The 23,784-nt window shown below is 39.5% G+C and overlaps 2 protein-coding genes across 2 annotated transcripts; both read left to right on the forward strand.

The window, feature by feature from the left end:
- Nucleotides 1–2,549: 2,549 nt before the first annotated feature.
- Nucleotides 2,550–3,509, forward strand: LOC144255899 (olfactory receptor 1P1-like). Its single transcript, XM_077800968.1, has one exon. It carries the CDS (start codon nucleotides 2,556–2,558, stop codon nucleotides 3,507–3,509), a length of 954 nt encoding a protein of 317 aa, XP_077657094.1. The 5' UTR covers nucleotides 2,550–2,555.
- A 15,071-nt stretch (nucleotides 3,510–18,580) lies between these two features.
- LOC113177406 (olfactory receptor 1D2) lies at nucleotides 18,581–19,513 on the forward strand. Its single transcript, XM_026381935.2, has one exon. The coding sequence runs from the start codon at nucleotides 18,581–18,583 to the stop codon at nucleotides 19,511–19,513; it is 933 nt and encodes a 310-aa protein (XP_026237720.2).
- The last annotated feature ends 4,271 nt before the right edge of the window (nucleotides 19,514–23,784 follow it).

Consider the following 23,784-nt stretch of genomic DNA (forward strand, 5'->3'; position numbering starts at 1 on the left):
ACATTCTCCAACCTAGTTTTTTTTAGTAACAAAAGTTTTTTTTGAACACCATCTGATCCTTCTACTCCAGATCTCTCAGTTAGTTCCACACATGGGAGGGGAAGGGGGAAGGGGATTTTCTTGTATTGGCCCTGACATCTCTACCTGCCCAAATAATTTTATGGACTCCTTATAACTTCTAAGATTTCAGATTCTTTGCTTTCAATTCAGAACTTTTCCAGAGTTAGTTCAGTTAGTTCCCTTTCCCGCTTTATCTCAGTCAATTATCTCTCCAGCTTCCTGTGCTGGGCCTGTTCAGGGTTTCCTTCCTCTTGGCCTTTGTACAAGAGTTTGTTCATGGGGTGGCACATGCTTGTAATCCCAGTGACTTGGGAGGTTGAGGCAGGAAGATCACAAATTCAAAGCCAGCCTCAGCAATGTGTTAAGGTGTTAAGACCCTGTCTCTAAATAAAATACCGAATAGGACTGGGGATGTGGCCCAGTAGTTGAGTGCCCCTGAGCTCAATCTCCAGTACCCCCAATAAAAAGAAAGAAAGAAAGAAAAAAAGAATTTGTTTCACTATGCTGTCCACATCCTTCTGGTAAAACTCTCAACTACATTTCTGTCCCAGAAGCCTTCTGCCTTGTTCTGTTTATATAGCAAAGTGTGTGTGTGTGTGTGTGTGTGTGTGTGAGCGTGCATGCATGTAAAACCAATTTTGAGATTCTGGAGCTAGAGATTATGATTTCTTCTTCGCTGTTTCACTGACACCTTGGAGTGCCTAATGGGTCTTTATTAAATAGTTTGATTATTAAATACCGGTTTCTGGAAGGATGGGTAATAAGAAATTTTGTCTTCAGAATATTGACTTTGGATACGCTGGAACAGAACAGGTCCAACATGAGGTTTGAGACATGAGAGTGGTTTGAATGGATAGGGAACTTTGAATCAAAAACATTTTTTTCTTATTTATTTATTCTAATTTATTATATGTGATGGCAGAATGCGATTCATTTCAGATCACACATATAGAGTACATTTTTTTCACATCATTGGTTGTTTACACAAAGTATTTTCACACCATTTGTGCCTTCATACATGTACTTAGGGTAATGATATCTAACTCATTTCACCATCATTTCTACCCTCTTGCTCCCTCTTTTCCGCTCCCTCCTCTTTCCCTATCTAAAGTTCCTCCATTCCTCCCATGCTCCCCCCCATCACCATTATGCATCTGCATCCTCATATCAAAGAAAACATTGGGCCTTTGGTTTTTTGGGATTGGCTTGCTTCACGTAACATTATGTTCTCCAACTTCATCCATTTACCTGCAGATGCCATGATTTTGTTCTCTTTGAATGCTGAGTAATGTTCCATTGTGTATATATACCAAATTTCCCTATCCATTCATCTACTGAAGGGCATCTGAGTTGGTTCCATAATTTAACTATAGTAAATTGTGCTGCTATAAACATTAATATGGCTGTGTGCCTGTAGAATGCTATTTTTAAGTCCTTTGGGTATAAACTGAGGAGTCATATAGCTGGGTCAAATAATGGTTCCAAACCAAGTTTTCCAAGGAATCTCCAAACTGCTTTCCAGATTGGCTGCACCAATTTGCAGTCCCACCAGGAGTGTATGAGTGTGCCTTTCCCCCCCATATCCTCGCCAACATTTATTGTTGTTTGTATTCTTGATAGTTGCCATTCTGGCTGGAGTGAGATGAAATCTTAGAGTAGTTTTGATTTGCATTTCTCTAATTGCTGGCAATGATGAACATTTTTTCATATATTTCTTGATTGATTGTATATCCTCTTCTGAGAAGTATCTATTCAGTTCCTTGGCCCATTTATTAATTGGGTTATTTGGGTTTTTTTGGTGTTAAGGTTTTTGAGTGCTTTATATATCCTAGAGATTAGTGCTCTATCTGATGTGCTTGTGGTAAAGATTTGCTTCCATTCTGTAGGCTCTCTATTCACCTCACTGATTGTTTCTTTTGCTGAGAAGCTTTTTAGTTTTAATACATCCCATTTATTGATTCTTGGTTTTGATTCTTTTGTTATAGCAATCTTATTTAGAAAGTTGGTGCCTAATTCGACATGATGGAGATAAGACATTAACACAGGCAGTTATGTCCATCCCATCAGATTGAAAATCCTTCCAGGTTTAGGATTGCCACTGTGTTATTTACCCAACACTACCAGGTCCAAAGGTGGTACTCTATATCTGTAGAATGAATCAATGAGTGGGTACTCTTTGTTTTTTGACTCTTCTGAGAGTACCACTAAAGAGAAAGTACAATCAAATAAAATTGGATCAGATAAAAATGTAGTGAAATCAACGTCAGGTATCTTAAATTGTGTCCCCCATACTTTCTAGCATAAGTATGTAGTAGGATTTAATAAAAATTTACTGTGTGCATAGTAGGTGGTCAATACATTGGCAAATACATTATTATTTTTCCTTCTTCACTAGAGTTCGGAGGATGGCATGCTCACCAAGGATCTGAAGTGAAATATTTTTACAGAGCTTTAATGGAGCTTATTCAAGACCTTTCTCTCTGACCTCTGGGATCATGGCAGGAGGGAATCAGACCAACAGCTTTGAGTTCACCCTCTGGGGACTCTCTGAGCGGCCGGAGCAGCAGCGCATCCTCTTCCTGCTGTTCCTGTGGATGTACGTGATCACCGTGGCGGGAAACCTGCTCATTGTCTTGGCCATTGGTGCTGACACACGTCTCCACACCCCCATGTACTTCTTCCTCGCCAGCCTCTCATGTGCAGACATCCTGTTCACCTCCACCACTGTGCCTAAAGCCCTGGTGAACATCCACACCCAAAGGAGGTCCATCTCCTATGCAGGATGCCTGACCCAGCTCTACTTCTTCTTGACTTTTGGGGACATGGACATCTTTCTCCTGGCCACAATGGCCTATGACCGCTTTGTGGCTATTTGCCACCCTCTCCACTATGCAGTGATCATGAGCTTCCAGCGCTGCATGTTCATGGTGACTGCCTGCTGGACCCTCACAAACTTTGTGGCTATGACCCACACTTTCCTCATATTCCGGCTCTCCTTCTGCTCTAAGAAGACTATTCCTGACTTCTTCTGTGACCTGGGACCCCTAATGAAGGTCTCTTGCTCTGATACCCATGTCAATGAACTTGTACTTCTCTTCTTGGGGGGTGCAGTTATTTTGATCCCCTTTTTGCTCATCCTGGTCTCTTATATCCGGATTGTGTCAGCTATCCTTAGAGTTCCCTCTGCCCGGGGAAGGCTCAAGGCTTTCTCTACCTGTGGCTCACACCTCTCTGTGGTCACCTTGTTCTTTGGGACAGTGATCAGGGCTTATTTGTGCCCCTCATCCTCTTCTTCTAATTCTGTGGTGGAGGACACAGCAGCTGCAGTCATGTACACAGTAGTGACTCCCCTGCTGAACCCCTTCATTTATAGCCTGCGGAACAAGGACATGAAGGGGGCTCTGGTCAGACTTCTCAGGGGCAAAGTCTCCTTCTTGAGGGGCCAGTGACTTCTGCAGGGAAACTGAAGGTGTTCCTCTATACCCTCCGTGGAGTGCCCTCCAGAAGTTTCTACCTCAGGAGTCTCATTACTGAGTCCCTCATGGACCTTCTCAATGTTCCCCTCCCTTATTTCCCTCTGTGAGTTTGATATTGTGGGAAATCAAGATTTGGATTTGTACTTTAAAGTTCATCTTCTATGAGTTGCTTATTTACTCATTTATTTTATAGTTATGTACCACAGAATGATATTTCAGTCAATAACAGACTGTGTGCATGACATTGGCCCCATAAGATTATAATGGAGCTGAAAAATCCTCATTACCTAGAGTCCTTGTGTCCTAACACCAGAGCACAGTGCGTTCCTAGTGTACTGTCAACTGTATAAGAGCATAGCATACTTAATAGTGACAATGAAAGACTAGGATACCTTTAATATATTTACTATATAATAATTTTCTCATTTATTTTTACAGTGTACTCCTTCTACTTAAAAAAAAAGTATACTATAAAACTGTATGTTGTGTTTTGCGGGTGGCAGTCTTACCTGTCTTGCTTACTGAGTCTCTTGACTGTATTAAGGGGCCTGTTGAAGCTGGGTGCAGTGGCATATGCCTGTAATCTCAGCAACTCAGAGGGCAACCTCTGTTCCAACCAATAGGGGTGAGGCAATCAGTGGTAGTGCCATGGTTCAGGGGTCAAGCAATGCTTTCAGAAAGAAGGAGACAGTCTGGGGAGAAGTACAAGGTTGCAATCTAATGTCTTCTGTCAATACAATCCATGTCTTCTGTCATTCACATCCATTTGTAGTTTTCCATTTTATCCAGATTTCACCCCATGATATGGGGCCTCTATTTGTTATTGTTGTTGTTAAAATGAATTTAGCCTCAGTCCTTTCCAAATAGGGTGGGAATACATCCATAATTAAAAATTCCCTTCAAGGTGTTGACCAGTTATGAGTTGGAAAGATTTGAGTAGAAATATAGTGAAAGAAGATACAGTCTCCAATACTATAGTTGTTTCAAGGATACAATTGAAGGTTGTCTCCACTCTTCATAACCCACTCTAAATTTCCCTTACCTAGGCTGTCACTTTGGCAAATCTGGTATAATGTCTTTGGTCTTCATCCATATAGGTGTGAGTTCTTAGTTATCCTGTTCTTTTTGTATTATAATACTAAAGTTTCTCATATTTATTACTATTCATGAAAGTACTAAGAGATATCCAAGTGAATGTCCCAAGTTTAAGACATATTACTTTCTGTCCTAATTGTATAGTAGCAACCACAAATCTTCGTGAAAATCAATATCAACTATCCTGGCTAGAAAAGTAACACGTAATGTCTATCTTTTCCTGTAGGTCTACTTCCTGAGAAAGAAAAAATGGTCAGAGGGTAATCACATTTTCTATTTTAATGAATTCCTTAAAGGGAGGCAATGTTTATATATTTTGTTTGAACTGCTAAAATGATGAAAACATTAGAATGTGATAAGTTTTTATATAATATAAATGCCCGAAGAAACCACTTAAGCTATACAAAATGGTATACTCAAAACCACTAAAGATAAATCAAACATTTGAGTAACTCACAAGAAGATAAGAAAAAGAAATCAGAAAAGAAAAACAGAGAAGACAAATACAAACAGAAAATAAATTGGCAAATGTTAAGTCTGGACATTCTAACAATGGAATTTAACTATGTTAAATATAAATGTTGTAAATACACAAATTAAATGACAAAGATTGACAGAGGAGGTTTGAAATGAACATCATGTGTATGCTGTCCACAAGAAGCTCTCTTCAAATATTAAAATGTAACATCTTAGGCAGGTGTAAAGTAATAAGATTGAAAAAGACATGCAAATGTCAATGAAAAGAAAGAGAAGTGGATATATCGATTTCATATAAGGTAGTTTTTTAGAACAAAGAAAATCACCAGAGACAGAGAGGGATATTTCATAATAATAAAAAAGTCAATCCATTAAAGAGACATAGCAATCTGAAATGTGTCCTTATTCAACTGAGAAGCAAAATATGTGGGGAAAAAACTGACAGTACTGAAAAGATACACAGACAAATTCACAATTGTAGTTTGAGAATTCGAGATCCCCCTTTCAACAATTGATTGAACTACTAGTCAACAATGAGCAACAGGATATATTTGAATTTATTGACTACTCCTTTTGAAAATAGCAGAACAAGCATTACTCTCAAGTGCCACAGAACATACACCAATATAGACCATATCCTGGGTATAAAACAAGCCTCAACAAATTTAACATAATTGAAATCATATAGAACACCTCTCTGAACACAATGAAATCCAACTAGAAACCAATAACACAAAGATAAGAAGAAAATTTCCAGGCACTTGAAAGCCAAATATCACACTCCTAATTAATCCATAAAGAAGTTACAAGTGTAATAAAACCGCATTGAACTGAATTAAAAGGAAAAGACAACATAACCAAAATTTGTGGGACATAACTAAAATGGTGATGAGAGGAAAATTCATGGCACTAAATAAATTCATTAGAGAAGAAGAAAGTCTTAATTTGTAATTTCTAGTTTTTCACCATTTTCAACAAGCTGAAATTCTTATACATTTTTCTTCAGGCACATGAATGTAGGTTTTCCAGTGTGCATAGCTAAAAATAGATTGTCTGGAGGAAGACCATATGCACCTCACCTCTCTTACTAATGGATGCTGTTGGTGCCTTCCACTGGCTGGTTCACCCATCTCCACTTCCCCCACCCCAGCTGTTGTGATTGTTGGCTACTAATGGCTCATAATTTCTCCTTTTGGTCAGAGAGGTTATACAACTTTCCCAGCTTCCACTGCTATGGAGGTAGAAGGCAGGCATCTAGTACTGACTGACTGACACAGGTGTCCAAGGCTGGCTTCTTAACTCTGGGTAGAACTGACACTACAGGAACAATTCATGTTCTAGAGGCCCTGTACTGAGCCTGCATCCTGCTTATCTCCATCTTCTCCTGAAGTGCTTATCGATGCCCACTTTCTCCATTTCCATGAGTTGCTCTGCTTCTAGGGAACCTGACCCAAGATGACTAATATTGCTGAAGTTGTTCCAAAATGATTGTATTGATATACATATTTGAGCTGAAGCTCAAAGGCTGAGAAACAGAAAGCCATTTAGTGTTGAGGAAGGAGCTTCCTGGCAAGGGGATAAGTAAAATCAAAACCCCCAAGACAAGAAAGAATTTGTGAATCCAGAGGACTGAAATAAAGCCAATATGGCTGAAGTATTGGGAACAACGAAAAGAGAATGATAATGGTTGAGATAGTAGATATGTGTAGGAGCAAGACCAGGTAAAGTCTCAGAGGCTGTTTTCATGTTTTGCCTAAGTGCGATGTTAATTGTGAAGTCATGATTTAAGCAGTGAAGTGAGAAGTTCAATTTAAACTTTAAGAAAATGACTCTGTGTGTAAAAAGTGGATTAGAAAGAGATAAGAAACAAGGAGAAGAATCACACAGTAAGGAAATGGATAATTAAAATTAGTATTCATTAAAAAAGTAAAAAAAATCTATAGCATAATACTATTTATCTACATAAAACACACAAATGCATGGTGATATATTTTCTTCAAGGATCCATGCATATATTAAAGCGGCTGCCATATGTGGAGGGATGGAAAGGGAATGAAGATCTGAGCAAATAAAAGTCAATAAAACCAGAGATGTCTTATAAGAATGCATGATGTGCCATGAATAAAGGATTTATTCTACTCTGCACCTGAGAAAACAAAAAGCAGCTACCCACCATCTCCCCACCCTCAAATTTACTCTTCTCATGGAGACCCATGTGTGTCATTGAGAAAAAACATAGAGTAATAGTGCTTTGCTGTTGAGGGACTCCAGGAGCAGGTTCTCCAAGAGACCTTGAAAATAATCCAAAGTTTTACTCACTAAGTGGGTTTTACTGGGTTGCATAGACCTTCCCTAGGGATTATTCAGCATCTGAGTCAAGGAACCTGGAGGAAGCAGAACTTCCCTGGAGCCTCATTAGGGAGGAAACAGATAGGAGCACGGAGGTAGGCGGATGACTGACGGTGATGGGATGTTCCTAATACAATGTCTCAGCCTCATTTCTTCTTTCCCTGGATGATTCGATGGAGTCTGGTCCTGAGACATCTTATTATTTCCCCTTTGCTCAAGTTTATATCCCAGTCCCACTAGACCTGGAAACTAAGTTTCCACCATATCTGATTAAAGCTTTGTGCTTCCAGCACACAGGGCAGGGATAAACCCTGTTGGGTGTCAGTAAAAGTTTCTGGATTAAAAGAAATTGCTTCAGGGCTGGGGATGTGGCTCAAGCGGTATCGCGCTCGCCTGGCATGCGTGCGACCCGGGTTCGATCCTCAGCACCACATACCAACAAAGATGTTGTGTCCGCCGAGAACTAAAAAATAAATATTAAAAATTCTCTCTCTCTCTCTCCTCTCTCACTCTCTCTTTAAAAAAAAAAAAAAAGCAATTGCTTCAATGCTTGTTGAGGTCAAGAACTATACTATTTCCCTGACTTTCTTTTTCAAGTGTCCACAGAAGCATTGGGCATATTCCTCAAATGTATTTGTCAAATATATTTTTTATTTTGTAATTTATGTTGGCTCTTTTGTTTCTCTGTCTAGCTTTTAGAGAGAGTCCTGGTGTCTGGAAAGTATGTTTGGGGAGGAGAGCATGTCAGCTCTATCCAATGACATGCTGCTCTGAGGGGCTTTAGGGCCTCTTCTCAGACACCATACAAAACTCTCCAGAACCCAAATATATTTATTGAGCACAATTCCTTGGATTCTGTGTGTAGTCTCTTTGTGATTAACCTCTGAGCTGAGCAGCATAAGGGAGTGAACCCTTCTTAGAATCTTAACCAATGAACCTCTCAATAGATACACTAATGTCTGTGGGGTCCCAAATCCTAGGCTGAGCCCTGGGGACATGGAAGGAATGAAAGGGTCTTGCCCAGGAGAAATCTCAGATCTTAGTTCAGTGGGAAACAGACATAAATAAAAATCATGTCTGATCCCAATAATAGAGATCAACATATTGGTATATTTGGTTTAAATATTTTTCTGTCCATGAAGAAAGTTTTGTTCCTTGTCAATGTCTTCATAAGGAATTTCCTATGCCCAAACATGCTACATTACATCTCACCTGTTATAGGTATCACCAGGAGGCTGAAGCATTGCCCTGTTGGTGAGCATTTGGCCTTTTCCCTTAAGAAAAATTACAAATAATTCTGTGATGGACATCTTCACTTATAAGCTAATTCCATTTTGGATGATTTGTTAGGTTATCTATCCCAAGGAGTATAAATGATAGTGTCAAACTATATACATAGCAGGATTTCAATATCTTAGTTTTTTAAATTATAAAATTGGTGGTTCAATACATACACTTGCAGGTTTTCTAATAATATTCAAGTGCACATATATCAATTTTACAAATAGGATAACATAAACTTGTATTTTTTTATTTGAAACTTCATCATGGAAAAAATTTTCACATCACTGTCTTAAGATATACCTCATTCTATTTTTTTTACAGTACTAATGCCCATTGCCTGGGTCCATTCATTCACTGGGGATAGCCTAATAGTGATATTCTATCATTTAATTTTCTCTTATTGAAGGAAAAATAATAATAAAAATGTTGATTAGTAACAAAAGATAAAAGAAGGCAAAGAACACTAAATGCAAAGAGTAGCTGAAAACATTTAAAGAGAATAAAATTATGTCATTTGCCGATAAATGGATGGAGTTGGAGAATATCCTGCTAAGCAAAGTAAGCCAATCCCCCCAAACCAAAGGCTGAATGTTCTCTCTGATAAGTGGATGCTGATCTATAATGGAGGGTGGGGTGGGGAGAATGGAGGAACTTTGATTGGGCCAAGGGGAGGGCAGGAAGGGCAGGTGGAATGGGGGTAGGAAAGATTGTGGAATGAGATGAACATCATTACCCTAGGTACATGTATGACAGCACATTGGTGTGACTCTACATCATGTACAACCAGAGAAATGAAAAGCTGTGCTCCGTTTGTACAACATCAACCGAAGTGCATTCTGCTGTCATGTATAACTAATTAGAATAAATTAAAAAAACAAGAGCTGAAGAATACCCACCAGAAAAGCTTTACTACAGAGCAGAGGAAAATCAACATTCACTGCTTCTGATGAAGTTTCCTGCCAAAATTTTTAGGATTTGCCTGATCTCTGAATACACCGTCCACTTCCTGGGTTACAATACTTCAGTGACTTCTCATGGTAATCAGAATAAAAACAGAGCGACTCCCCTGGCTTAATCTGTCCCTCCTTGCCCACTTACCTTTTTCATCACTCACAGCTTTGCTTACAAAACCCAGGGCTGCCTTCCCACCAGTCCTCCACACACAGGGTTCATTTCCCACTTGAGCAACTTCACAAATGTTATTTCCCCTCCCTAGAAGGATCTTCTCCTGGATTAAATGTCTCCTTCTCAGAGACCTTTTTGCTTGTTAGTTTGGTGCCCGGGCTTCTGGCATGCTAAGCAGTGTGTTCTACCATTGAGCCGCCCCCTAGCCCCTCTCAGTCTTTCTGACTCACCAACATAAGAACTTGCCAGCTCCTCTCCCCCACTGCTCTCTCTCTCAGGTTACTGTTTCCTTGGGGCCCTCATCAGTTTGCAGGTATTTTATTTCCTCATCTGTTTGCTTTTAGAAGGCCCCTCTCATCCTGGTCTGCAAGCTCTCAGGGGAGGCGCTGTGTCCACCTTCTTCATGGCGTTATCTCCAGTGTTTAGGCCAATGCCTCTCGTCAACAAACAATACACAAATAAATCAGGAGGAGGGAAGAGGGTGGGAAGACAGACTCTCAGGCATGAGTAGGACTGAGGTTGTTTTGTTGAGAGGGGTTTGGAGTTAGGGCTACCCCCAGAAGGGGGAGTGCTTGTGGTGAAGACCAAATCCAAGAACCTCAGGAGCAGGAGGGAGGCCAAGTGCTGAGGTATCCACTTATCCATGGTTTTGCCTTCTGTAATTTGTCAGCAATAGTCAACTAGGATCCAAAAATATTAAGTTGAAAATTCTAGAAATAAGCAATTCATATGTTTTAAATAATAATATATTTTTAAATTTGTATAACTTTTATACAGTATTGTTATAATTGTTCTATTGCTAGGTATTGTTACTCTCTTGCTGTGCTTGACTTATAAATTAGACTTTTCATAAGTATGCATGCAGAGGAAAAAGCATAGCATACACAGGGTTTGGATCTACCTGCAGTTTCAGGCACTCACTGGAGGTCTTGCAACATATCCCCCATGGATGAGGGGTGACTACTGTATGCAAACAACTCTGTGGGATGTCTGGGTGTGGCACCAATGACAATCTGCCCATCTCATAATGTGGCCAGCAGAAGGTTTGTTACTGCTAGCACTGAAAAGTGGGAGAAGCCCAGATGTTTAACAATAATCATGGCCCATCTACTAGTGGACCTAGAACATTTGTCCTCCCCTGCAGCATGAAGGATTCCCAACTGAGACATTGCTTGACAGCTACCACGCATGAGATAGGAGGCTCTTTGCTTGAGATCCCATCAAAGAGGAGTTAGAAAGGAGAGGTGGCAGGCGTTGCCTGGACAGGAATGCTGAGGCCAGCTCCTCTATGGAGGGGGTATGGGGTGGATGGTTTGAACCTAGAATCCTCTCAGCTCTGAGACAGTGGTTAGGGCAGAGAGAGGGTGGGCTGAGGGCTCTGTGGTTTGGGAGACTCAAGCTCATCCTACCACCAGAAAAAGGGAAAAGGCAGGTGACAGATGGAGAGGAGGAGAGAGAATCTGGCGATTCTCTCTTGTAAACAAGGTTCATTTCCCAAGGCTCTGGCTCATAGAAATTAACATTGGGTCAATTATGTTCATCTGAAGAAGCTGTCTTGGGATTGCTTCCCTGAGGCCTCCCCAAAACTGATAAATAGGCCTGGCACAGTCCTGACTCAGCCCTTTCCTTCCTGAACTGGGGCTCAAGCCTCAGCTCTCAGGTCCCCGACCCTGTGGGGGCACCTACAGTCTGTCTTCTGTCTCCTTCTGTATGGGGACCAAAGGTCCAGGTGCCAGTGTCCCGGCTTTTCACCTTTAACCCAGGAAGCCCTGAGTCCCCCAGCCCTGCTTCAGGTTCCCTATGTCCTGACTGCGACCTTCACTGGATGGAGGAGGAAGGTGGAGGCAGCAGAGCCAGGGGAGTCTGAGAGCAGCGCGGTGCCACAGGTAAGGCTGCAGGTCTCAGGTGTCCCCTCTCTCTCTTCCACTTTTTATCTTTCCTTGTCTCCAATCTTTCACAAACATCCTTGCATACTTCAAAACATCTCCTTATAATCTGAACCCTTGTATTCAAAGGCAATATAACGATCTCTCTGATCATCCTAACACTCTACAGTTTCCATAGTGCAGTCACACACCCTGTTGCTTGTGGTTCTCAAACCCATAAGAAAGCATTATGGGTGCAAGAAGGCAGCTCAGAGAGGTTGTGGAACCCCTCAAGATTACACAGCTAGGGAGCCATGAAGAAGGTACAAAGTCCAGACACACTTTGGACACCAAGCTTGGAGCCCTTTTTTGTATCACTCCCACATTGTCTCCCCTCTCTTCTTATCCCACAGGAGAGGGATTTGTGTATCCCATGCCATCTGACCACCCCAGTGTTCAGACCAACTGACTCTCAAAAACTCAGAGCATGTTTCCCACAGTGTAGGATCAGAAGTACGAGGTGCTTGGTTAAAAGAACTTGGTTTTGAGATGAATTGATCATAATTCAGAAGGGGACCTACTGACATTTTTTTTCTTTTTTGAGATGGGGTCTTGCTATGTTGCCCAGGCTGGCTGGCTGTTAACTTGTGATCCTCCCACTTCAGCCTCCTGCGTAGCTGGGATGCAGGCAGGTACCACTGCACCTACCGTGAACATGCTTTTTAAAATCAACATTGCAGGTGGGGCTGGGGCTGGGGCTCAGTGGCAGAGCACTCTCCTAACATGTGTCAGGCACTGGGTTCATTCCTCAATACCACATAAAAAAATAAATAAACAAAATAAAGGTAAAAAATTCAACATTGCAGGCAATTCTGATGCCCATTAAAGCACAAGGGGTGCTTGTCTTGCTTTGCAGTCTAGGAGGCAGAGCTGTGGATACTCTGGGCATCCCCTGCCTTTCCCCCACCCTCCTGCTTCCTGCCGTCCTCCTGTTGGGGGTGGTTCTGCAGGCCCAGAACTCCAGGCATCAGACCAGCTGTGTGGTGGACTGGGCAGGCAAAAGACGGAGCAGATAGTGTTTCTATCAAGGTAAGATCTTAATATATGTGAACACGTAACACCTTATCCAGCCATGTGATTGGGAAAGGGTAGTGGTTTGCTCTAAAAGCAGTTACATATGTTAAGCTAGAGTTGGGACAGAAAGTTCTGACTCAGAATCTCCTTCCCCTGACACTGGGTATCTAGGAATTCAACTCAGTAAACTGAAGTAATAAATCCATTTATTTGTTAAATGCTGGGCCTGTCCCCATCCCATCTCCCAACCTGGAGCTCCAAATTACTTCAGTATCAGTGGTAACTCACAGTCCCCACATCTGCATTTGTTTATTTTATTACTTCAGATGAATGACATTCCAGATGGAATTTGCAGAGCAGGTGGCACACTTTCCTGACACTTTGGCTGCATTTTTATCTGTTTGGTCACTAATCAATTTAGGCTCTTGGGCTCTTGACTCTTCCCCATTTGTTCATCTCAAATGCATGCAATGCTTAGTGTTGTATCCAGCCCAGTGCAGCCCTGATTCATGGGTCCTGACACTGCCCTGTCCCTGTATGCGGGCCTGAGGAAATAGTCATGAGAATGATGCTGTTTCTGCTCTCAGTGTTATAGAAAACAACACTTAAGCACAATGTGGACTGGGCAATCCTAAAAGAACACAAAGACCAAGAGATTGTGCAGAAACTGGAGTGGTGAACCTGGGGCGAGAGGGATGCCTGAGCAGGAGCTGTGATGGGTCTTACCCCAGAGACAATGCAAGAGCAGAGTGGAGAAAGTGCAGGAACAGCTGATGCTCAGGATGCAGACAAGGCATTTTATGCACTCTAGAAAAATGCAAGGCATTGCCAGCCTAGGCAGTGCCCGACCCCAGAGGCAGAGAATGCACTGTGGGTGAGGCATCCTGGGTCCTTGGCCATCTGCCACTAACTTGGGGTCTCTTGGAGGAAAAGGAGAGCTTAGCTTTGAAGGCAGAGATATGTGACAGATTGGTTATTTGCAAAGCACATCAGGTGCAGCATGGATGATGAGCACCTTGTGTGTCTTGCTTCCATCTTCTCAGTGACACGCAGGGCAGGTATCATCAGCAACACACAAGGGCAAGCTGCATGTTTTCTAGTGTGTGTGTGTGTGCGTGTGTGTGTGTGTGTGTGCGTGTGTGTGTGTGTGTGTGTGTGTGTAATAGTAACCTGGAGTTTTAACATAACAGTTATTGTGAACACCTTTCCATACACACAAGTGAGAAAATTAACATCATCATTTATGATAGTTCCAGAGTGTTCCATTGACTTATTTGATTATGTAATGCTAAAACAGTCCTATACAGATTTAAGTAATAACATAGAATTCACTCAGGTAAAGGCTACATTTCAAAGATCTTACTATATCATATAATTTTGCAACTATCATCCAGAATCTCATTTTTGAGAATTTTCATCATTCTCCAAAGAAACTCTCCTCCCACAGCAAAACTCCCCTCCCCTACCCCTAGCTGCTGACAGCCATTAGTTTCTGACTCTATGAATTGGACGTTCATAATCTTTTTAACCCGATCAGTTATGTTAAATGTTTATGCTATTTCTACATATTCACTATTATTCACAAGGCTCTAATAATCATTAAATACATACATGTCTTACATTTTATCTGGTTGTATTATGATAAAGCTCTGGAACTAGAATATGCTTGATCAAAAACATATCTTTTTCTATTTGTTTCCAAAGTTGCAGAAGGATAATGCTGAGTGTACATTTTTCTCCTTTCTTTCTTTGTGTGGAAAAATGCTCAATAATTGATGCTAGAGAAAATAATTTTCAAGGATAACTCTGTGTGTGTGTAAGTGGATTTTTAGTATATTTCTTGATCTTCAAGAAATAAGATTAAACTTTCTAAAAACTGGAGGGCTAAGAATAAGCAGTCTGACATTTGCTTTGGTGCCCAATACTCTCATTACTTTTTGCATAAAAGCAGGAAATTGATGGATCTCAAGTATCTTCCATAATTGTCAAGTGTTGCATATGACTACTCTATAGGCTTCTTCGAAAGGTGCCTGCCCAATAATTGGGATTTAGCTCCTAATAGTTTATTTTTATATTTCCTTGCAGTATTATTTTATGGCAAAAGTTTTGCATCTATCTTTTTTTAATAATAAATTTTAATGTATAGTTGTTTACAACATGGTGCCATAGAATCCCTTTGGATAGTAACATGACTACTTTGGTGAAGCAAATTAATATATCTGTCATCTCAAATGAGTTCATTTAAAAACTCCATTGTATTTATGTTGACTTACCAATAAAGAAAGCTATGCAAATGAAGACATTTTGCTGATCAAATTGGCAAGGAGGAAAGAGCCTCACATTTCCCATTTCATTCATTTGAGAAGTACAAGTTAAAACGATTTTCCTGAAGGACTCTGATAATACATATGAAAATGAAAAGTGAGCCACCCTTTGATTATGTATAGAAATATAAAACATATGCACAGAGGTACTCACTGATGTAGCCTCTGTAATAGGAAAAATAAGAAATGATCTAACTATATCATCGGAATACTGATTAAAAATATATGATAAAGTGGCTCAGTGATAGAGCGTTTGCCTAGCACGTTTGAAGCCCTGGGTTCAATCCACAGCACCACATAAAACAATAAATAAGATAAAGGCATTGTGTCCAACTACAAATATATATATATATATATATATATATATATATATATATATATATATATATATTAGAATAGTAAGCAGCCATCAAAAGTGAATGGCAATACTGCCTTAGAGAATATTCTGTGGCACACTGCTAAGTGGATGAAAATGACTTAATTAAAAAAATCTGAAAAACTATTTACCAAGTTAACAGAATTTGGAGTGATTTTTACTTTCTTTACTTTTTTCTGTGTTGCTTGAATTTTCCAAAATGACAATATCTTTTGTTTATAATCAAAGGATCACAGTATGGCAAAAAAGCAATTTTTATTTGTAAAAAAAAAATCTGTGGAATATCTCCAAAATATACATCTTAAGATACTGAAGAAATTTCAACATATTTCAAATAATAGAAATTGACAAAAAGTCATAGAATTTTACTGTGAAAGCTATTGCAGACATCATAATAAAAAGCAACCATGCATACTAAGAGGTTGTGGACCAATCTTACTTACAAATATAAGTGTAAAAGCCTACCTAAAATATTAACAACTTGATTTTAGTAGTTTATACCAGGAAGGCAAGTAAGGTTTAATATTGGGAAGCTATTAACTGTGATAGGCACGTGAAAAAAGCATATGTTTAAAATTACAGCAGCTGTTCTTGAGTATTAAACTTCTACTGGTAAAATACAAATAGAAGGACTATTGCTAAATATACATAGCTCCTTCTCCTTGAAGTCTTTTAAGACTCTTTATTGAACTTAGAATAAAAATTTTAAGGCTGTGACCTGGCCTCACTTGACCTCACAGCCTCATCTCTCACTGCACTCCTTGTCATTCCAGTCACACTAGCCCACATTGGGTTCCTTAACACAAGGAGCCCTTTCTTACCTTAGGGCCTCTGCACATGGCTTTGCTTAAGACTTCCTAAGACTGGCTTCTTTCTTGTGTTCGTTCTGGGGATTCGACCCAAGCTACATTCCCAGCCCTTTTCATCTTGCTGAGATGCTGAGCGTCTAAGTTGCTGAGGCTGGCTTTGAACTTGCAATCCTCCTGCCTCAGACTCCTGAGTCACTGCTATTACAGAAGTGTGCTACTGTTTCTTTCCTTTTTGCTGGTTTCTTTCCTTTTTGCTCTTCTCAATAAAAAGGCATTAAAATATAAAAAGTTCCTATCTATTGCCACATGGTGGAATTAAAGTACTTTATATATTTTCTTTTTTTTAACTTTTAGAATTTACATTTTACCTATATTAGTTTCCAAAAGAAAAAAAGATCATGATAAACTGTTTTAATCTTTAATACATTTTAAATTTTTTTGGTAAGACATGAAATATTGACCAAATGTTTTGCCCTACATAAATGTTCAGTGGTTCCAATGCCATTTATTGAATAATGTAAACTTTACCTGCAGATTTAAAGTAGTATTTTGCAGTCTTCCACATTTCTCATGTCCTTGACTCTGTTTCTGAAGTTTGTCTAGCTCTATTGATCCACTCAATCTAGAACCACCACAGGTGTGCCTCCTTGTTACCCTTTTTCAACATTTTCCTAGATTATTTTCATGTGTATTTCTAGATGAAACTGAATTTTGTTTTCCAAAAATCCTGTTATGATTTGACTTCAAATAGATGAAGTTTTAGATTAATTCAAACGAATATGAATTTTTAAATGTGAATACATTTCGTCCTTTTCTCTAGAATCTTAGACCTCTATAAACCATTCAGTACAAGTTTCTAGAATCTCTCTAGAAACTATTCAATATTTAAAATTTTATTTTAGGTCTTTCTGGAGAATTTGGAGGTACTGCTTAATCATAATATTTTAGCTGTGATAATGTGGAGGATAGTATTATAACCTGACTATTGCTTACATATATATGTATATAAATCATATATATCAAATATACATATAAAATATACACACATTTAATAGGCATATTTATTGAGTGCTCGCAACATGCCAACTCTTTTGTTATTTAATTTCAACCTTGCTACAATACTTTTTTGCTACATCTTGCACTTGAAGGAATTAAGTCTTTTTTTCTTTTTCTTTTTTATTGTTGCATATTAATTATACTGAATAAGGGATTTCATGGTGGCATACTCACATGTGCATGTACCATAATTTGATCAGTGTACATGGGTCTCAATTTACAGGTATTAGCCTCCCCTTGCTCTCCTATCCTCCCTTCCCCTGACCCCGCATACTGTCTTGTTGGTCTTCTTCTATTCTCATGGGACTCCCATTCCCCTACCACCTTTTCTCTTTAGCTTCCACATATGAGAGAAAACATATGACCCCTGTCTTTCTGAGTCTGGCTTATTTTTCTTAACATAATGCTCCCCAGTTCCATCTGCTTTCCTACAAATGACAAGTTTGTTCTGCTTCATGGCTGAACAAAACTCAATTGTGTGAATATGCCATGTTTTCTGATTCACTTGTTGATAGACACCTTGGCTGGGTTGAAGAAACTGAGTGAATCTTAAAGGGCTCAAGCAACCTGCCTCAGGGGCCACAGCTGGTCAGTGACAGTGCTGGGACTGGAATTCCATAATTCTGCTGGCACGGTCACTGTGGTACAGGGCTTCCTGGGAACAACATTAGTTTGAGTCTATTTGTTTTGTGATTGGCTACTTTTCTGATGTCCTTTTTAAATTTCTAATAAAATTTCAGTTGATAGTCTTAACTTTCTCAGAGAGATCATCACATCAGCAAATAATGATAATATTTCCTCTTCTTTTCCTATACTTTTTCATCTTTCCCCTTTGTCCATTTGTACAATATCCATTTCTTATACTGCATGCACCTGTTTTCAAATATAACTTTAATACCTATTTAATATCTTAACATACTAATTTTTAAACACATTAAATTATTATATAGTAGGACAAGAATTAAAATAAGAAATAGATATCATTTCTATAACATCGAATATGATAGATTAGAAGTTGCTAGAATGATTGTCCCATAAAGATTTTCTAAGTTACGTTTTTGTGCCTATTATTACTTTGTTGATAACCTAAAATTATAGCAAAATTTTTACTGCTGAGGAATCAGTGGATTTTGTTTATGTTTGTGTCCGTATCCATCTGAGAGCATTTGGTAAGCATTTCTTGATGTTCCTGTTGCAGAGAGTTGGGAGAATGGTTGGAGGCAATCAGAGTGAGTTCCTACTCATGGGGCTCTCAGAGATTCCTGAGCAACAGCAGATCCTGTTCTGGATGTTTCTGTCCATGTACCTGGTGGCTGTGGTGGGAAATGTGCTCATCATCCTGGCCATTGGCTCTGACTCCCGCCTGCACACTCCCATGTACTTCTTCCTGGCCAACCTCTCCCTCACTGACCTCTTCTTTGTCACCAACACAATCCCCAAGATGCTGGTGAATCTTCAGTCCCAGAACAAAGCCATCTCCTACCCAGGGTGTCTGACACAGCTCTACTTCCTGGTCTCCCTGGTGGCCCTGGACAACCTCATCCTGGCCGTGATGGCATATGACCGCTATGTGGCCATCTGCCACCCCCTCCACTATGTCACAGCCATGAGCCCTCAGCTCTGTCTCCTGCTGCTCATCTTGTGTTGGGCCCTATCTATCCTCTATGGCCTCATTCACACTCTTCTCATGACCAGAGTGACCTTCTGTGGATCCCGCAAGATCCATTACATCTTCTGTGAGATGTACGTCCTGCTGAGACTCGCGTGTTCCAACACCCAGATCAACCACATGGTGCTGATCGCCACAGGCTGCTTCATCTTCCTCACCCCGCTAGGGTTCATGATCATGTCGTATGTCCGCATTGTCAGAGCCATCCTCAGAATACCCTCAGCCACTGGGAAGTACAAAACCTTCTCCACCTGTGCCTCCCATTTGGCTGTGGTCTCCCTCTTCTATGGGACACTTGGCATGGTGTATCTGCAGCCCCTGCAGACCTACTCCATGAAGGATTCAGTAGCCACAGTGATGTATGCTGTGGTGACCCCCATGATGAACCCTTTTATCTACAGCCTGAGGAACAAGGACATGCATGGGGCTCTGGGAAGATTCCTCCTAGGGAAAGCCTTTCAGAGGTCAACTTGAGCGTTACTTGAAGTGGGAACTGGGAGTATCCTCTACCACATGTAAGACCTGTAGAGGGAGATAGGTGACTAGATATATATAAGCGACTAGAACATATAGACTCTGCTCAGAATAAGTTTATCAATTGGTGGTGAAGACAGGGCCTCTCTGTGTAACCTGATGTCCTCCCCTGCACCAGTCTCAACAATAAATATGGTCAGGCTAATACCTGTAAATTGAGACCCATGTACATCAGTGAGCAGCTGTGAGGGTTAAATAAGATAATGTTCAGAAGTGTCTGGAAGGGTGTCTGGCCCATAATAATCACTGTGGTTTGTAAGCAGAGATAGCTGGGCAAAAGCAGCAAGCAGAAAGCATTTTATTATTTTTTCTTAAGCAAAAATTGACTCTAGATATATTAGAAGTACAATTGAATTGAAAATAGTTTGTATTTTTTTCTATCCAAAGACAACTCTTGCTTGACTTTGGTATAAATTCTAGACTTTGGTCTTTGTTAAACACACTTTTCCCCCCAGAATGATTTCAAATTATTTTGAAACTTGCTTTTAACTTAATAAAAAATATTTTTATGATAATATTCAGCTATATTCTTATTTAATGCCTATACAGTATTTCAATGTTCAATTTAATGAATATGTCACAATTCATTTAACATACTTCCTATTATCCAATATGTAGTAACTCAGTTTTCCCTGTTGTTTGCAATATAATGATAAATGGCTCTGTGGTCCATCTTTGTTCACTTATGTCTGATTTCCTTAGGGGAAATTGGTGAAGTGGAATTGCTGGATCAAAGTTGTTTTTTGTTTTAATTTTCTAGGCCTTTGAAAATTTCCTCAATTGGCCTCCACAAAGTTTGTACAAGTCTACACTTTCTCTAAGGGTGAGCAGGGACGTTTCCTTCTAGCCTCTTTGTTCCTTATATGTGGCCTGGGTCCCTGACATTGCCCCCTATAACCCCCCATGGGACCAGGCCAACAACCAGAACAGGTCCATTCCCAGCGTTGAGGGACAATCAAGACTGAACTACAGGACAGTTGGTCAGTGATGCTTTCAGAGAAAGATCTTAAAAGAAGGAATAGTAAAAATAGATTATACAAATACAGTTATTAGTCATGCCCAACCACAGATCCAAGAGACCATTGGGGAAAACATTCAGGTTGCCAGCACCAGTTCCAAGAATTACTCCACAAGCCCATTCCCATGAAACAACTAGCTGTGACTTTGACTAGTTTCACTATAACTTAAGATGAAACTCCCTGCTATGATTTTCAAACTAGTTTTGCTTAGTAGCTGCAGCCACTTGCCAATAGGGGCCTACCAGCTTCTGCAAAATTCCTCAAGTGCCCATAAGCTTCCTCTCAAAACACGTTTATAGTTTTCTTCTTTCTGGATAGACCCTAGACTTCCTTTGTCATGCACTTGAGGCTATCCTCGTCTATGTGTGCATGACCCAGACTGCAATCCTAATTTTTATATTATTTTCAAACAAAACATTTATACTTAGAAATTTATCCCTATATTTTATTTGACTTTGACACATGGAATCCTTATGTATGTTTCTCCTTCAGAAATAACCATGATCCTGAATTTTGTGTTTGTCACTTTCTTCTTCTCTTTGTAGTTTTATTACACATATTTCCTAAAATATGTGCATTACTTATGTTTACAGTGTTTTGGAATTTAATGTAAATATTGCCACATTATATTCTTTTAAAACAGGTTTATGGAGGTAAAATTTACGTATAACACAATTCACATAAAACATAATATTTGATGAGTTTGGGCAAATATACATCTAGTAAAATCTACCACAACCAAACTGCAAAATATTTTTCTTCTCTTGAGTTTCCTGCTTCTTCTTTGTCATGGATCCCTCCCTCATCACAAGAACCAGGCAACCACAGATCTGCTTATTTCACTATAGATTAGTTTGTACTTTCTAGAATTTAAGATGAATGGAATCATTTATGCCTGACTTCTTTCATCAGCCTAATGGTTTAACATGTATGCATGCATTCCTCTCTGTTGTTGACTGATGCTCCATTTGTGTCCCATCACCCACTGATGGGCATTTGAGTGGTGGGTAGGCAGTTCCACAATGGCTCCCAATGATTCCTGCTTCTGTATTCAAGTCTCTGTACCTTTGCATGGGGGCCTAATTTAGGGACATTCTTCTACAAAAAGAATATAGCAAAAGTGAAGAGATATGTATGTCTTCAGAGATGAGTTATGAAAGACTATAATTTACATCTCTTTGCTCTCTGGCCCTCTGTCTCCTTGATCTGAGGAAAGAAGCACCCATATTTTTGAGAGGCCCCAGCAGCAAGGAAATGAAAGCAGTCTCCAGCTGACAGCCAGCGAGGCCCCAGGACCCTCAGTCCAATAACTGGTGAGGAACAGAATTTCACCAAGGACCATGTGAATGAGCACAGACACTTCCCCTTCCCCAGTCCAGCCCTGGGAGGGCTAGATCTCAGGAGGAAAGAAACCAGATCCAGTATCTTTGATGAAAATTTAGCACCCAATTGAGATTTCATACAAGTTAAAAATCCACATCAGGTTTCAAAGTCAGCATGAAAAATAAGAATGTAAGATATCTCACTTATAATTTCTTAATCTTTATTGCATGTTGAAATGGTGATATTTTAGATTATTGGGTTAAATAAGATATAGTGCTAAAATAAATTCCAATTGCTTCTTTTTACACTTATTAAAGTGACTCTAGAAAAATTTAAATTATGTATATTGTTTGGAATTCTATATGTGGTTAAATTTCTGATGGATGACACTGATTAGGATTATAGATTTTTCTCTGGAAACAACTTGTTTCTACTTCCAGTGGGTAGTAAGAATAGGGGTAGATTGTCTTCATCCAATCTATCATGGAGCTGATTAAAGATGCATTTCAGGCTGGGTGAGGATTGGTTACACTACTAGAATGTAGCATGTTGGAAATCCCAAATAACCTTCTAGAATGTTTACTGTATTTCGTAACGTGTCAGACTCCTAACTCAGAGTTTTTTTTTTGTCTCTAGCCCTATAAACCTGCTAAAAACTCTGCTTACTTCTTGTTCTCTCAGCTGCACCTTCTGTTCTCTCAGCCTTGCATTGGATGCAGCAATTGCTGTTCAAGGGAAAGCTGTCTAATTGTTAATTGCATCTCTTTGGGATTCCTTTCTTTCCTGATATTGGCCCATTGAGTCATATTTCATAGCTTTTTGATGCCTCTTAGACTTTCAAGAGTAAGGCCATTTCTTTGCTTGACTAAGAGCAAGAGTCTAGAGTGGTCCTTTTGAACCAAGTACTCTGAAGGAATTAACCCAATGCTCTAAAATATCCATTCTCTAATGGATTTACTTCTGTCTTATGCATTTAGAACTGCAATAACAGAGCATATAATACAGTAGAGCCCTCATGAGTGAGATTAGTACCCTTATAAAAGTGATCCCAAGAGCTCTCTCATCCCTTGCACTACATAAGGATGCAGTTGGAAGAAAGCCTTATCTGAACCAAGAAGTGGAGTCTTACTAGGCACCAAAACTACAGATAATTTGATTCAGGATTTCCCAGTCACCAGTCTATGATATTCTGTTATAGCAGTCAGGATGGACTAGGTTCATAAGTAGACTGGATGAAGCCAAGGGAAAAAAATCCATGAACTTGAAGATGTGTTACTAGAATCTTCTCAAATTGAAAAACAAAGAGGAAAAAAAAGAGTGAGAAATGTGGAACACAATATACAAGAATTATGGTTTAAGTTCAAAAGATGTCACATGGTACAATGGCAGTATCATAAGGAGAAGAAAGAGTAAAAGGAACAGGGGAAATGTATGAAATAATAGTGGCTGAGAATTTTACAAAATTAATGACAGACACCAAACTACCGATCTAGGAAACTCAGAGAACACTGAACAGGAAAAATACCAAATAATCTTCACAGAGAACTGCAGAAAAAGCAAAAGCAAAGAGAAAATCTTGAAAGAATCTGGAGGAGAAAAAACTCATCTAATGAGGAAAAAGGAAATGAACAATGTTTATCTGAGGGTAAAAAATTTTATTTAGGAGGAATCAGTTCCAGAATTCTATTGTGCAATGTGGTGACTGCAGTTAATGATGGTGTATTATGTACTTAAAATGGACACTTCACTGAAGAAATGCAATCGATCAACAAATGTATAAAAAATGTTCAACATCTTTAGCAATTAGAGAAATGCAAATCAAAGCTGCTCTAAGATTTCATCAGTGTAACTCCACATCATTTACAACCA

Source organism: Urocitellus parryii, chromosome 7 (genome assembly GCF_045843805.1).
Source record: "Urocitellus parryii isolate mUroPar1 chromosome 7, mUroPar1.hap1, whole genome shotgun sequence".
In the NCBI taxonomy this organism is placed as follows: domain Eukaryota; kingdom Metazoa; phylum Chordata; class Mammalia; order Rodentia; family Sciuridae; genus Urocitellus; species Urocitellus parryii.

Excerpts from the sequence above, each read along its gene's own strand:
- LOC144255899 (XM_077800968.1), top strand. The coding sequence starts at position 2,556 with ATGGCAGGAGGGAATCAGACCAACAGCTTTGAGTTCACCCTCTGGGGA.
- LOC113177406 (XM_026381935.2), top strand. The coding sequence starts at position 18,581 with ATGGTTGGAGGCAATCAGAGTGAGTTCCTACTCATGGGGCTCTCAGAG.